General features: G+C 45.9%; 2 protein-coding genes across 4 annotated transcripts in view; both read left to right on the top strand.

Annotated features, from left to right (window-relative positions):
• Positions 1 to 339: 339 nt before the first annotated feature.
• On the top strand, positions 340 to 5,712 carry LOC122912199 (natural cytotoxicity triggering receptor 1-like). Of its 3 annotated transcripts, none has more exons than XM_044257657.1 (8): positions 340 to 388; positions 472 to 507; positions 691 to 975; positions 2,510 to 2,788; positions 3,052 to 3,099; positions 3,839 to 3,886; positions 4,009 to 4,221; positions 5,672 to 5,712. In XM_044257657.1, exons 1-7 carry the CDS (start codon positions 355 to 357, stop codon positions 4,197 to 4,199), a joined length of 921 nt encoding a protein of 306 aa, XP_044113592.1. In that variant the 5' UTR covers positions 340 to 354; the 3' UTR covers positions 4,200 to 4,221; positions 5,672 to 5,712. The 3 variants fall into 3 exon arrangements, with proteins under 3 accessions (XP_044113592.1, XP_044113591.1, XP_044113593.1); XM_044257656.1 differs by having other exon boundaries at positions 3,049 to 3,099; XM_044257658.1 differs by lacking the exons at positions 340 to 388; positions 472 to 507 and adding an exon at positions 544 to 557 and having other exon boundaries at positions 3,049 to 3,099.
• A 6,986-nt stretch (positions 5,713 to 12,698) lies between these two features.
• The window catches only part of NLRP2 (NLR family pyrin domain containing 2), a 44,789-nt gene continuing 41,203 nt past the window's right edge, over positions 12,699 to 16,284 (top strand). The window contains 1 exon segment of the mRNA XM_044260158.1: positions 12,699 to 12,740. Within this exon segment, the coding sequence (XP_044116093.1) occupies positions 12,699 to 12,740 (42 nt within the window).

Raw genomic sequence — 16,284 nt, 5'->3', positions numbered from 1 at the left:
TTCTGCTCTGTACACTACCCTATCCCTTTCCTGGGCACAATATCCACATTTCAAAATAGGTCAAATTTTGACATATTAGAAGAGGACCCTAATATGAGTTTCAGATGGGGTAAACAATTGTCAGGATTTGGTTAGAGCACAGAGATGATCAGATGTGTCTGGGGACCATGACCTGTCTTTATGCCTCGTGGTCAGAGGTAGAAGGAAGACTGTGAATCTTCTTGTAAGAAGTCCGTGTGAAAGGCCCATGGCGATTAGTGCTGGGCTTCACCCACCACATCCTGTGCACCTTCCTGCCCTACTGGACTCAGTCTCCACCCAGCTGCTCCACATTCACCTGGTAGGATCAGTGCTATGACCTCTACACTCACTGCCCTGCTCTACCTCGGTGAGTTCTTGCGCATGAGAGAGATGGTATCCAGGGGTCTGGGTGTGGATGGGGCAGCCTGTCTCACTGTTCCTATCTTCCAGGGCTGTTCCTGAGCCAGACTGTCAGCACCGAGAAGCGTGAGTCCGTCCCTCAGAGCCCCAGAGTCTCTCTACTAGGCTCAGACAAAGTGTGTACCTAGGAGCCACCAGAGGAGAGAACAGGGCCTCTGGTTTTCTAGGAAGGCTTGGTGCCAGCAACCGGGTGGACATTTGGGTGGGAAGTTGCTGTATCTGGAACTCCAACCTCTGATTCCCTTCCAGAGAATCTTTCAAAACCCATCATCTGGGCCAAGCCAGATTTCATGATTCCGAAGGGAAAGCAGGCGCTTATCTTCTGCCAGGGGACTCCTGAAGCTGTGAAGTACCAGCTGTATTTCGAGGGACACCTCTTTCTTCAGCAGAGCCCAAAGCAACATGGAAGGAGGAACATAGCCATGTTCCACATTCCAGCCATGACCCCACTCACTGCAGGGCAATACAAGTGCATTTACCGAAGCAAGAAGCTCTGGTCAAACCCTAGTGACCCTCTGGATCTGGTGGTCACAGGTAACTGTCCCATCCTCGGCCTGAATCCGGGGAGGGTCATCACGTATTTATTAATCTCCTTCAGTGTCATTCAGCCTCTCTTTGTGGTTGTCTGTGACCTAGAGGCAGGTTGGTCATAGGTCAGGTTCTCCAGGTGAGAGGCCTTGAGATGGATGTGTGTGTGCATGGGGCAGGGGGTTGGGAGAACCCTAGGGGACATCCTCAAAAGCGACCCCAGTGATGAGGAGTGAGGGGAACAGGGCAGGCAAAAGGCGGGAGCTGACCACGGTGCAGTTTCAGGAGACACCTCAGCTGAGCAATGGAGTTCTGGACTTGGGATGGTCCTTCCGGGCCTGGGATGGTCCTTCTGGACCTGGGATGGTCCTTCTGCATGGTCTCAAGATCTCAAGATGAGGCTAGGGGTTCTGTACCTACTAGTGTCAGCCCCTTCTGGGGAGGAGATTCCATTCAAACATCCATGCTTATGTGGCACTTGCACCCTAGCGAGGGAAAGACAGACCATAAGTCTAAGTCAGGACAAATCAGTTCGTCATGGGCACCTGAGGAGTAAATGATATGGAAACAGACAGAGTGGAATGAGGTTGGGAGGGAAGGTGGTCTCAGGTACAGGGGTTGCCTTCAGCTGAGGGATGTGGCTCTCAAACTCAAGCAGGTATCACAATCATCTGGAAAACACGGATGTCTCTAGTGCTCCCAGGTTCATGAAAGCATTGTTCACAATAGCCAAAAGATAGCAACAAGCTCAGTGTCTACTGACAAAGGAATGGATAAGTAAAATGTGGTCTACCCACACAAGGGAATATTATTCGGCCTTAAAAAGGAAGGAGACTCAAACACCTGTTATGTCATGAATAGACCTTGAGGGCATTGTGCCAAGTGAGATAAGTCAGTCACAGAAGGACAAATACTGTAGGGGTCACTTCCATGTGGGACTTAGGATGGTCAAATCCATAGAGACAGAAGGCAGAATGTGGGGTGCCAGGGGCTGAGGAATGGGGATGGAGAGTGTGCTTAGTAGCGGGGACAGTTTCAGTTCTGTCAGATGAAAAGAGTCCTGGAGATGGATGGTGGTGATGGTTGCATGACAATGTGAATGTAGTCAATACCACTGATGTCCCCATACAATTGGTTAAGATGGTAAATTTTATGTGTCATGTATTTTATAGCAATGGAAAACAATAACAATTTTTAAAACACAGTTGACTGCCTTACCCCTGAGTTTCTGATGTAGTGGGTCTGGGGTGGATCCTGGGAGTCTGCATTTCTAATAAGCTTCCAGCTGATGGTGATGTCACTGGCCCCAAGGATCTCTAACTCTGAGAACCACTGATGTCAGGTAATCCCCACAGAGAGAAGGCTAGAGGAATGAGTGTCTCAGTCTTGAAGGGTGAGATCAGCGAGGGCATGTCCATGACCAAAGCAGAGGAGACACTGATTCTGGGGAGTGACATCCCAGTCTTAAGGCCAAGGAGGAAAGTGCACATAGGAGGTAGGATAAAGACTCTCTTAAACTACCTGTCTCCTTCCTCCACAGAATTGTATGACACACCCACCCTCTCTGTCCATCCTGGGCCTGAGGTGACCTCAGGAGAGAACGTGAGCTTCTACTGTCGGCTAGGCACTGCAACAAACAAGTTCTTTCTGCTCAAGGAGGGAAGATCCCCTCACCCTCAGCACAGATATGGGAACACCCAGGTGGAGTTCCCCATAGGTCCTGTGACCACAGCCCACAGAGGGACGTACAGATGTTTTGGCTCTTATAACAACCATGCATGGTCCTTCCCCAGTGAGCCTGTGAAGCTCCAGGTCACAGGTGAGGAAACCCTCAGATTTCCCCCACGTCCTCTCCAGAACCCCAAGTGAACCCCAACCAGTGATGAGGAAGACAGCAAAGGGATAGGTGGAAAGAGGCAGCAGGCACCTCCTTGAAGTGCCCTCCCTCACATGTATTTTGGGGAGGCCCAGCTGATTGTTCCTGAGGAAGAGGAACAAGGAGGGGGAAGACGCAAGGACTCAGTGGGAAGACTGGAGGAAACCCAAAACCCTTATGGTTTTCTTTGTTTCCACTGCTAGAAGATTTTGGGGACACCAGCCTTGCACCCACAGAGCGCACCTCTTTTTCTGGTGAGTAACAGTTACCTCTAAACTTGGGGGGGTGATTAGAGCCTCTCAGTGACACTAAGACCATGTTGCTTTTGTGGCACTTGTACACAAGTGGGAAACAGACCGTGAGTCAAAGTCAGAGAAACAAGCCCAGCATGTAGCACAGGGGGAGCAAACAGTGGTGTGGAGGAAAGACAGAGCAAAACCAATGGGGTCAGGGTGACCGGGAGGGCAGGTGGCAATATTAGAACTGTCTGAATTGCCTCACAGTGGAGCAAAAACCTGAAGAACTGAAGACATTTGTTCTGTGGCTACCTGAAAAAGAATGTTCCAGAGAGAGGGAATGGCCACTGCATATGGCAGGGGGAGGGTGAGCCCCAGGAGTAATTCCCTGCACTGGGAGTGACCTTGCATGCATGTTAGTGGGGATGGGGAGTGGGCTCAGAGCCTGGAAGAAAATGGGGAGATTGTGAGTCGTCCAATGTGTGAGGAAGAAGCCATGTTGACCGAGGTAATGAGGAAGCTGATGGCCAGAAGGAAAACATGCCTGGCATGAGGTTCTGGAGCTAAATTCCCCACAGGTTCACCTGTTCTTTGGCTCTTCTTCTCACCAGACATATGAAGCCACTAGGACCTTGAGGGTGGGGTGTGGACCTGAAAAAGCTGCATGAGGCCATGGGGCCCATCCTAGGGAGGAGAGGTGGCCTGGTGGACAACACTCTCTCTTTTTCTCACTGCTTTACTTCCCTTTCATCCGCAGACCATTGGGATCTTGACTTGGTAACCACAGAGGCAGAATTCCAGCAAGGTAGGCAAGCAGCGGGTGTGCAGGCTGTGAAGGAGTGTAATCTAGAATGGGGAGAAGGAGAGAGGCGGGACGAGGTAGGAGCACCCATTACTGTCAGTCCTCAGTCTGTCCTCTGACCCCAGACCTTGCCTCCTGGGATCATACTGCCCAGAATCTCCTTCGGATCATTCTGGCTTTCCTGGTCCTGGTGGCACTCATGTGCCTCCTGGCTGAAGACTGGCTTTGGAGGAAGAGGGCACAAGAGAAAGCCAACGGGGCTTCAAGTCAGGAATGCAGGAGAAGGTTCCGAACACAGAGACGCCTGAACGAATGACCAAGAGATGTGCTGGTCCCAGGTAGAGCTGAACACTGGCCTTGACCCTGAGTTGAGCGAGCTCTGTGTTGTACCCACGAAGGGGGGTTCCCTGCAGGATACTGAGGGACAGCTGCATGGAGTCTGGCAAAGCTTGTTGGTCAGGGTGGGATGAAAGAGCTAAATTTCCCTCCAGACAGACCCTCTTGTCTCTTCCGGGTGTAAGCATTTTTGTGCCTGCCTGATGCGAACCAAAGCTTTAACCACTCTGGTTTTCCCCCAGAATATCTCCTTTGTTAACAGCATGGCCACAAATATTTCCTTCCTACTTTGGTCTTCATCCCTAATTCTTTCCATTGCTGCAATATGTCATTCAAGATATTTAATAACCAGTACAGAAAAAATAATAACCAGTATAGAAAATAATAATAATAACCAGTACAGAATAGGCATTTATCAAAAGCAACAGGAGCCAGTGAGGCACCAACAGGTCAAAGGAGATACAGACCGTGAGCACACATATGGCTGAATGTGTCCTAGCTGGGTCTCAGCCTTGCCCCGATTCCTCTGTCCTATACCACTACAGGCTTCTGTCTTCCTTGCTTCTTTATCCAGACTTTGCCTTCTTCCTCGGGTCTCCCCCAAGAAAGCTCCCAAACCCTCCATCTCAACATCAGATATCACCTCCATGCTCCCAAAGCACTTTCTGTTCATCTATAAAAGCACCAGGGCTCTAACATTGCATACATATCCATTTTCCCATCTCTACCGTGAACTTGTGTGAATTAAGTCTGTGCTGGATCTGATGACTGTGCTCACAGCTCCTGTCACTAAGAGAGCTCTCCAGAAATATATGTCAGGTCAGTCAGTACACAAATGGGGCAGTGGTGCAACTTAGCCCTTGAGACTTCTGACTATTGTCCTTGAAATGCTGTCTGGACCCTTTGTTCCTTGAGAACTTCTACTGGATCAACCCATTAATATAACCATGATGTGGGTCCCTTCCCCCATCAAGACGCTGATGCCTCACACAGCTCAAATCCATTCTCTAAATCTGAGTTTTCTGTTACACATCAGAGAACATTAATTCCAACCTCAAAGGGGTGACATGCATGTTTAACAAGATAAAGAATGTCGGGGCACCTGGGTGGCTCAGTGGATTAAAGCCTCTGCCTTCAGCTCGGGTCATGATCCCAGGGTCCTGGGATCGAGCCCCCCATTGGGCTCCCTGCTCAGCAGCGAGCCTACTTCCTCCTCTCTCTCTCTCTCTCTCTGCCTACTTGTGATCTTTGTCAAATAAATAAATTAAATATTTACATACAAAAAAAAGAATGTCAAGAAACCAGCATAGGCTTTGACACATGGAAGTTAACCTAATGCACAGCAGCTGTGACTCTCCTGAGTATTACAGGGAACTGAAACTCATACCAATTGTTACCTCAAAACCAGTAGACCAGTACTAAACATCCTTCTTTCTGTTCTTCATCTGCTAGGTGTTCACGGACCAAGGACATCTGTTGATACTAAATCATAATGTTCTTTTTTCTTTTCTAAAAAAAAAAAAATCTTTATTTTATTCTATAACTTGAAAAATAAATTCAATTTTATGTATAGAATTCTAAATGCCTGTTCTTTTCTTTCTACATATTAAAGATAATATTGCATTGTTTTCTCATTCTGTTTTCTTTCTTTTTTTATTTAATTTTTAAATTTATTTTTAGCGTAACAGTATTCATTGTTTTTGCACCACACCCAGTGCTCCATGCAATCTGTGCCCTCTCCAATACCCACCACCTGGTTCCCCCAACCTCCCACCCCCCCAACCCCTTCCAAACCCTCAGATTGTTTTTCAGAGTCCACAGTCTCTCATGGTTCATAATGTTCTTTATCCAAGACATGACGGACTTCTTTGGATTGTGTTTATGACAACCCAGATTTTCCATATTCTAACCCGTGGTAGGAAACCTACAGTTTCAAGGGGGATAAAAAGGTGTAAGGTAGAAGAATTTTGGGTCTCCAGAGGTAAGTGCAGGGGCCTGAGAGCCTCCTCAGAGAGGTGGGAGGGGTCTTTTCCACACAAGGCTGTTCCCCTCACTCAAAGTCTTCCAAAACTGGCCAATAGGAGTAGACCAGGTGGTTAAGTAGAACATTACTCTTCTTGAAATGTTAACCCAGTTTTTATTCCAGACAGCAAAATGAAGCATGGGGAGGGACAGAGGGAGGGAAAGGTGGAGGAAGTACTGGCCAATTGTTTGTCATGGAGATTTATTGGAAACACTCAAAAACACTTCCATTTATTTCTCAGTGGTTAGAACCTAATAGCTTGCCCCACTTGGATACAAAGGGGGCTGAGAAAGATAGCTTTTATTTCAGGCGTCTCTGTGACAAGATAAATAGTGGCATTCCTATGACCAATGGAGTGAGGAGGGACATGACAGAGTTGTGATAGGCAGCAGCAGTCTCTTTGACAAGACCCTACTATGTGCCGGGCACTGGTGAAAGGACCACATCCCTGGGCTGATGGTCCAGGAGAGCAGATCTTCAAGAGAGTGAGTAAATGCAGTGAAAGGGTTTAAGTTGGGATCAAAGAACTATAGGATAATAGTGGAGCTGCTTTTATGCAAAATTCCATTCTGTAGAGACATTGAGGCAGGCCTACAGATGAGGAATGGGGATAAAGGTGGCAGGTGTCTGTACCAATTCACGCTGAGACTCACAGGCAGGACAGAGCGTGAAAGCACGCCGTGTAAGTAGAGCTTTGAGCCTGGGTGACGCTGGGTGCACCATGTCAACCACAGCCATGGAAGCCACATCTTTTTTTTTTTTTTTAAAGATTTTATTTATTTATTTGACAGACAGAGATCACAAGCAGACAGAGAGGCAGAGGAGGAAGCAGGCTCCCTGCAGAGCAGAGAGCCCGATGTGGGACTCGATCCCAGGACCCTGAGATCATGACCTGAGCCGAAGGCAGCAGCTTAACCCACTGAGCCACCCAGGTGCCCTGGAAGCCACATCTTAAATGCCCATTTCTTCCTTCAGGCTAAGGGAGCTCATTGAGTGCTTTGATCATGGCTGTAATAAGATGACTTGTGCACTACAGAAAGACCATTCCAGTGACAGAGAGAAGGGAATGCGCAGGAGAAAACAAAACCATGGAGAAACAGCACAGTCGAGAATGTCACCTGTTTTTGGAGTTGACAACCAGGGCGATGACTGGTATTGATAACCCAGAGGGAGGTCCAGCGATGGGTGATGGGTCCTGGTCCTGAGATTGGTAATATTTGTTGGTTTTGTTATTTCCCAGGATTGCTTACATTATTCTGGGCCCTTTCGATTTCAGTATTAACTTTAAGATGTCAGTTGTCACAAAAGACCAGCCTGGGTTGTACATGAAATTGTACTAAAGCCATAGATCAATTTGGGGGGGCGGATTACCATCTCTTCAATCTTTCAGTCCATGAAAGCTTGCACCCTAAATGTGTTATATTTCACCATTTGTTTATATGTTCTCTGATTTCTTTAAATAATATCATGCAGTCCTCTATGTACAGAATGTGCACATTTTTTGTTAGATTTCCGTGAGATATATCCTTCAGTTTTATCAGCCCCAGATAGATCCCTAGGTACATGACTTTTATTTTGCAAGTGGTATCATTCTTTAAATAACTTTACCGCCATTGTTTGTGCTGGTGTTATAAAAATAAAACTGGATCTTGTTTACAGAATGTGTACTCAGTTGTCTTGCAGAGTTCACATCTTAATTTTAACATTTTTAGATTATTTTAGATTATTTCTAGCTTTAAAAGATGTTTAGAAAGGGAGTTGAGGGAAATTGGAAGGGGAGGTGAACCATGAGAGACTATGGACTCTGAAAAACAGTCTGAGGGTTTTGAAGGGGCGGGGGGTGGGAGGTTGGGGGAACCAGGTGATAGGTATTAGAGAGGGCACGGATTGCATGGAGCACTGGGTGTGGTGCAAAAACAACGAATTTTTATTTTTACACTGAAAAGAAATAAAAAATTTTTAAAAATGTTTAGGATTTTTTTTTAATTTGATCTCTTTTTTATTGTCTTACTATCTGGCTGGAACCTCCAGCACATTAATCAATAGCAAGAATCCTTTTCTTATTACCAGTATCATGGGGAATATTTTTCGTGTCTTACCACTGAGTAAGCAAATAGTTATAATTTTTTGTAGATATTCATTGTCCCAGTTAGAAAATACCTTTGAGTTATGAATGGGATCTCAAGGTTCAGAACACGAACAGTTATGTGGGGAAACCTTCATCCCCTCTACTCTTACTGGTCCATGGCTCTGAAGACCAGTTTTCTGCTTTGCCCCCTCAAACTCAGGCGTCAGCCCACCAGGAGGTGGTTTCTCCCCCCACACACATTTCCGCTGAAGGTGTTTCTGTGATAAACATTTATGGCTTCCTAGAACTCGCAGTGGATGCTTCTCAGCCTCGTCTCACCTTTGTGCCTGTGTCGGTTGTATGACCACTTCCTCCCTGAAACAGTCGACTTCAGCTGGCCTCCTCCGCTCATTTTCTGACTATCCTGCACTATCAGTTTTGCAGGGTTTCCACCACCAGAACTTGTGGTTCCCATGGTAGACCTGCCTTTCTCTGGACACAAGCTGGGTAGATCTCATTTAATGTCATGGTTCCAATTTCTCTAAGACGGATGCCCAAGTCAGGTCTGTCTCTCTGAACCCTAGTTTTTTGGGATTATTTTTTTTTTGAACTTTGGATTATTTTATCAGGTTCTTCCAACCAACCTAGACTCATCATCCTCCTACCACCAAAGTTTTTCTTCTCTTTTGGAAAACTCCAGCTTTGCTCTCTTTTCTATACCTATGCTTGTGCTCTGATCACTGCCGGGAAGAAGTGCCATACAAATTAGCAGGTAATGGAATATTGTCATTTACGTGCTTGTGGGTAGAGATCGATATTTTTATTATTTCTCATAACAACTGTCCCTTTGGCCATTTGCCTTTTGGAAGTTCAATCAGGTAAAGATCTTATATATAAATATTTTTAGGGGCACCTGGGTGGCTCAGTCAGTTAAGCACCTGACTGGTTGTTGTTGTTGTTGTTGTTGTTGCTGTTTTAATTAATTAATTTATTTTCAGAAAAACAGAATTCATTATTTTTTCACCACACCCAGTGCTCCATGCAATCCATGCCCTCTATAATAGCCACCACCTGGTACCCCAACCTCCCACCCCCCCGCCACTTCAAACCCCTCAGATTGTGTTTCAGAGTCCATAGTCTCTCATGATTCAAGTTAATGTGTAGTGTAGTACTGATTTCAGGAGAATTTAGTGGTTCATCACTTACATATAACCCCAAGTACTTATCCCAACACATGCCCTCCTTAATGCCCATCAATATATCAGCTCAGGACTTGATCTCAGGGCTGTGAGTTCAAACCCTGCATTGGGCTCCATGCAGGGCATGGAATCTACATAAATAAATAAACATTTTTAAAAGATTGTCTTATTTTTTAAATTTATTTTAATTTTTTATTTTTCATTATGTCAAGTTAGCCAACATATAATACATCATAAGTTTTTAAAAATATATATAGTATATTTTATATATTGGAGGTATAATTTCCTCAGTTACATTCATATCACAGTGCTTTTCTGATATATGGTATCAACTGCAACTCAAACTTTGATTTATGTTTCATTGTTGGTAAATGCCTTTGACCTCTCTTCCTCTATTCCATTTAAAAGACCTCAAAAACCCCAACACAAAGGTCCTCAATCTTTTCACCAATGTCTTTGTCTTTAGATTAGCTATTTTCTCATATACACGCATACATCATATGCCCACACTGTAATAGTTGTTTAACTTTACAATCAACTTAATGTAACTCTTATGTTCATCATGGCTAGTGTGAAGCACCAGGGCAGTCAGCTTCCTGCCAATCAGACACCCACTGGGACAACTCTACTTGCACATGTATGTCTGAGACCCTCAAATGCAGCATGTTGGGGCACCCCTGCACTCCTCTCTTCTGGGACCAGATGATCTTGTATTGTGGGGGAATTGCCTCCCTCAGCTCAACTGCTGTAACAAAATACCATCGACTCAGTGGCTTAAACAACAGAAATTTATTTTCTCGTAGTCCTGAGACTGGGAAGTCCAAGATCAAGGTGCCAGACAATTCAGCTCCTCAATAAGGATTACTTCCTGCTGGGGAGATGGCCTTTCCTCAGTGCAGGCACAGATTCTGAAAAGACCACCAATCCTATCAGATCAGGAGCCCACCAGTATGGCCTCATTTAAACCTCATGATCGGGGACGCCTGGGTGGGTCAGTCAGTTAAGCTGATGACTTCAGCTCAGGTCATGATCCCAGGGTCCTGGGATTGAGTCCCCACATCAGGATCCTTGCTCAGCAGAGAGCCCACTTCTCTCTCCACCTCTGCCTGCCACTCTGCCTGCTTATGTGTGTTCTCTCTCCCCCTCTCTCTGACAAATAAATAAAATCTTAAAAAAATAAATCATGATCCCTTATAAGCCCTAGAACCAAATACAGCTCCAGTAGCAAAGGCTTCAACCTGTGCAACTGGGGGAGGGGGCTACAATTCAGTCTCTATCCATGAGATGCCAAGTGCACCCCCTTAACCTTGACTCTGGATGTTGCTAAATGTCCCTTTGGAGACAAAATCACCCCCGGTTAAGAACCTCAGGCCTAGAAGGATATAAAGAGGGCACTGGGAGTAGTGAGTGGCATGCAGTCTAGCCTAGCAACCGCTGGTGACCATGTGAGCCCCTACCAACCCCCCAGGCAGAGGGAACAGGAAGGGAGGCCAAAGGGGGCGTGCTTGGGAAAATAGCAGGTGCCCAGCATGGCTAGAGCGATGAGCTCCGGGAAGGTGGGTGACTGGGTCAGCAAGGCCTGAAACCTAATGCCAGTTCTCTAAAAAACAGAGATGTCTTACTCAATGCTGAGTCTGGGGAATTGCCCTAGAATTGTAACCCTACATCTACTCCTAATTGAGGGGTGGAAGACGGTTTTTGTTTTCTGGCAGAGAATCATCTCAGCCAGCATTTCTCAACCTCAGCACTACTGAGATTTGGGGCCAGATCATTGTTTGTGGTTGGAGCATTGCAGGATGTTTAACAGCATCTTGTCTCTACTCCTCGAACACCAGTAGCTCCCCCTCCCTCAGTGCTTACAACCAGAAATGTCTCTGGACATCAAGGGGGTGGGAGAAGGATCACCCCAAGCTGAGAACCACTGGGTCTGGGGAGAGGTCCAGGAGGTTAGTCTAAGCGTCAGACCTGGAAACCAGCAAGCTCTGAGGGAGAGTCTGAGGGGGACCTCAACAGACAGAGATGTCGAATGGGCTGCTGGGCAATGGATCTGCTGCAGAGAGCCCGGCCAGCCCTGCCCCTGCCAGTTCCATTCACCCATCACCCATCATTGTCTTCTCCTGGGTCCTGAGCCCTGTCCAGGGTCCTCTGCCTCTGCAGGAAGAAGGGTATTTCCCTAGTCTATCTGGACCCATCTCTGAGGTGTGCATTGTGAGCCTGTGCTCTGGACACAGCAGATTTTTCTCTACCCAAGTGTGAGGGCTCCCCACTTGCTCTATCGTAGATTGTTCCACTTCTCCCCACCCCCCCCCAGGTCTATGATGGATTGTTCCACTTCTGGTTCCTCCATGGGTCTATGGTAGATTTTTCCACTTCTGGCTCCCCACCTCCCCGGTCTATGGTGGATCATTCCACTTTTGGTTCCCCCCTGAGTCTATGATGGATTGTTCCACTTCTGGTTCCCCCATGGGTCTATGGTGAATTGTTCCACTTCTGGTTCCCCCCTTCCCTACCACCCGCTCCCCCATTTATGGTGGATTGTTCCACTTCTGGTTCCCTCCATACCCCCCTATAATGGATCATTCCACTTCTGGTTTCCCCATGGGTGTATGGTGGATCGTTCCACTTCTGGTTCCCCCCCCCACCCCCTATGGTGGATCGTTCCACTTCTGGTTCCCCCCTGAATCTATGGTGGATCCTTCCACTTCTGGTCCCCCTTGATCCATGATGGAATGTTCCACTTCTGGCTTCCCCGGAGCCTGTCACGGATTGACCCAGACCACCTATTTGCAATTACAGACCACGCACCTGCAATCACGGAATTGGGAAGACCTGCAGGAGAAGGGCTGGCAAGAGTGCCTGGGAAGTAGGTTCCAGGCCTGAATCTTTCTGTATTCAGGGCTCTGGGCCATCTTCTATCCTGAGGCTTTTTATGGGAGAAGGAAACTTAAAACTCCACATCTGTCTTCCCCAGCCACCCTGTGCTAACCAAGAAGGTCAAGTAGGCATGAGGTGGGGGGGCAAGATTCTCCGACTTAGGGACCCTGGGCCTGGACACAGCGCTGGATGAGAAGCCCAAGTAAGATCACCCCACACCTGCAGGGTTTCTGTCTCATCCTGGGCACAGGGTGGCCCGGCACTTTCTTTCTGGACTCCCCAGGCTCAGCAGGGTAGGAGAGTTCAGGAGGCGCAATGGTCAGTCCCCAGCCCACGTGCACCTGCAGGGCTGAACTGGTAAGGGACGATTTCTGTGGGGAGTGTCTCGTGGTGGCACAGATGTGGAGTGTGGGACCCACTAACCCCAGGAGGCTGAGGTCTCCAGCACCTGCCCTGTGGACCGTAAAGAGAAGGAAGAGTAGACTCCTCCTAGGGGTTTATTTCCCCAGCAGGGCGAAGTGTCCTGAAGACACAGGATCAGGCAGGAAGCCGTGCAGCTGTCCACCTGCTGTGGGGTGTTCAGCCCCAGAATGATGGAATTATTTTAATCATCATTATTGACATATAGTTGGCCATGTTTGGTTAGTTTCAGGTGTAAAGCATAATGATTCAATTATACACAGTGCTCACCTTATGTCTAGTCACCATATGTTATGATATTTTTGTTTATACTCACTATACTGTGCTTTTCTTCCCCGTGACATGTATTTTATAACTGGAGGTTTGTACCTTTTAACCCTTTTCATCTATTTTTATTGATTTGACTGATTATTCCCCACACCCCTCCTCCCCTCTGGCAACCACCAGTTTGTTTTCTGTATTGATCAGCCTGTTTCTGTTCTTTTGGGGTTTTTTTGTGGGGCTGTGGTGTGCCTTGTAGGATGGTCAGCAGCACCCTGGGTCTCTGCCTGATAGAAGCTAGTAACACAGCCAGGTGCAGCCAAAAAAATCTGGGACAGTCACACACAGAGGGACAGAAAGCAGATTAGTGGGCATGTGGCTTCCCTTTGGGGTGAAGAACACATTCTGAGACTGGGGATGTTTGCCTAGTGTTCAATACACTCAGTGTGGCTAAACTGTACACTTTAAAAAATTACAATGGTAAATTTGATGTTAGGTGTACTTTTTATGTGCTCTTTTTATCACAGTAAAAAAAAAGTCTCTAGGCATTGCCAAGTGTCCTGTGGTTGAGGTCAAATTTTCTGTGGTTATGAATTCAGAGACCATAGAGTTTCTTAATTTTAGCCCTATTGAAATTTTGAGCCAGACCATTCTTTGCTGTGGGGTTGTCCTGCATGTTGTAGATGTTTAGCACATCTCTGGGTTCTGCCCATTAGATGCCAGGAGCACCCCCTTGTTGGCACAAATATCTCCCAACATTTCCCAGTGTCCCATGAATGGCAAGTCGCTCCTGCTGAGAACCACTAAGACTCTGTGCTGTTTTGCCCACTGAATCCCTAGCAGCATGAAATAAATAAAAAATAGGAAAGGCAGAATAAAGACAGTCTCTTCAATAAATGGCATTGGGAAAATTGGACAGCTACATGCAGAAAAATGAAACTGGACCATTTCCTTACACCACACACAAAAATAGACTCAAAATGGATGAAGGACCTCAATGTGAGAAAGGAATCCATCAAAATCCTTGAGGAGAACACAGGCAGCAACCTCTTTGACCTCAGCCGCAACAACTTCTTCCTAGGAACATTGCCAAAGGCAAGGGAAGCAAGGGCAAAAATGAACTATTGGGACTTCATCAAGATCAAAACCTTTTGCACAGCAAAGGGAACAGTTAATAAAACCAAAAGACAACTGACAGAATGGGAGAAGATATTCGTAAATGACATATCAGATAAAGGGCTAGTATCCAAAATCTATAAAGAACTTAACAAACTCAACACCCAAAGAACAAATAATCCAATCAAGAAATGGGCAGAGGTCATGAACAGACATTTCTGCAAAGAAGACATCCAGATGGCCAACAGACACATGAAAAAGTGCTCCACATCACTCGGCATCAGGGAAATACAAATCAAAACCATAATGAGATACCACCTCACACAGTCAGAAGGGACCTTCACCTATTTTTATGTTGTACCTCTAAACCTGGCACTACATTCCCTGTTTGGGGAGTGGATATTCTCTTCTCCCAACCCCTTACTTCTTTCTAAACCCACAGCTGGTCTTATAACCCTTGACCCTTCATTGTCAGATAATGAACATTCCCTGCAGCTTATCCAAAAGTGGCTTCAAATGAAATTTTCAGCACAGAGTCAGAGTAAGGGGGATGCCAAACTTTCAGAACCCCTGCTTACATTTTCCTAAACACTTAGCAGAACAAATTACAGGTGTCTTCTGTTTCTTGTTTCTCACATAATGCTTTGAGCATTACAGGGCAATGTAAACGTTCAAGGCCATACAGAAGACATTGCCATCTTTTCTGGCACCGAACTGTGTCAGATTTCATTGCTTCAAATGCACAAGCCCCATGGCATTCTGAGATCAGCAAGTCAACTGATGTGGGGCATAGCTATTTCTTCCAAGCAAATAGCACATTTTCAGGGCCTTAATTAAAGCTTCTAAGTTGCTGTGGCTGATATTGGTGAGATTACTGCCTATGTTCTCCTCTAGGATTCTGATGGATTCCTGTCTCACATTGAGGTCTTTTATCCATTTTGAGTTTATCTTTGTGTATGGTGTAAGAGAATGGTCGAGTTTTATTCTACATATAGCTGTCCAGCTTTACCAGCACCATTTATTGAAGAGACTGTCTTTTTTTCCACTGTATATTTTTTCCTGTTTTGTCGAAGATTAATTGACCATAGAGTTGAGGGTCCATATCTGGGCTCTCTACTCTGTTCCACTGGTCTATGTGTCTGTTTTTATGCCAGTACCATGCTGTCTTGGTGATCACAGCTTTGTAATAAAGCTTGAAATCTTCTGATCCAAGAGCATGGAATGGTCTTCCATCTTTTTGTGTCTTCTTCAATTTCTTTCATGAGTGTACAGATCCTTTACCTCTTTGGTTAGGTTTATTCCCAGGTATCTTATGGTTCTTGGTGCTATAGTAAATGGAATCAATTCTCTGATTTACCTTTCTGTATTTTCATTGTTAGTGTATAAGAAATCCACTGATTTCTGTACATTGACTTTGTATCCTGCCACGTTGCTGAATTGCTGTATGAGTTCTAGTAGTTTGGGGGTGGAGTATTTTGGGTTTTCCATATAAAGAATCATATCATCTGTGAAGAGAGTTTGACTTCTTCATTGCCAATTTGGATACCTTTTATTTCTCTTTGTTGTCTGATTGCTGTTGTTAGGACTTCTACTACTATGTTGAACAAGAGTGATGAGAGTGGGCATCCTTGTGTTCATGATCTCAACGGGAAGGCTGCAAGCTTTTTCCCATTGAGGATGATATTTCTCCAAAGGCAAAGGAAACAAAAGCGAAAATAAACTTTTGGGACTTCATCAAGATCAAAAGCTTCTGCACAGCAAAGGAAACAGTCAAGAAAACAAAGAGGCAACCCATGGACTGGGAGAAGATATTTGCAAATAACAGTACAGACAAAAGGTTGATATCCAGGATCTATAAAGAACTCCTCAAACTCAACACACACAAAACAGACAATCATATCAAAAAATGGGCAGAAGATATGAACAGACACTTCTCTGATGAAGACATACAAATGGCTATCAGACACATGAAAAAGTGTTCATCACTAGCCATCAGAGAGAATCAAATTAAAACCACATTGAGAGGGTGCCTGGGTGGCTCAGTGGGTTAAGCTTCTGCCTTCAGCTCAGGTCGTGATCACAGGGTCCTGGGATCGTGTCCCGC

This window comes from Neovison vison, chromosome 7, assembly GCF_020171115.1.
Source record: "Neovison vison isolate M4711 chromosome 7, ASM_NN_V1, whole genome shotgun sequence".
Lineage (NCBI taxonomy): Eukaryota > Metazoa > Chordata > Mammalia > Carnivora > Mustelidae > Neogale > Neogale vison.
The sequence above is the reverse complement of the archived record's forward strand: the minus strand, read 5'-3'. Positions and strand labels throughout refer to the sequence as shown.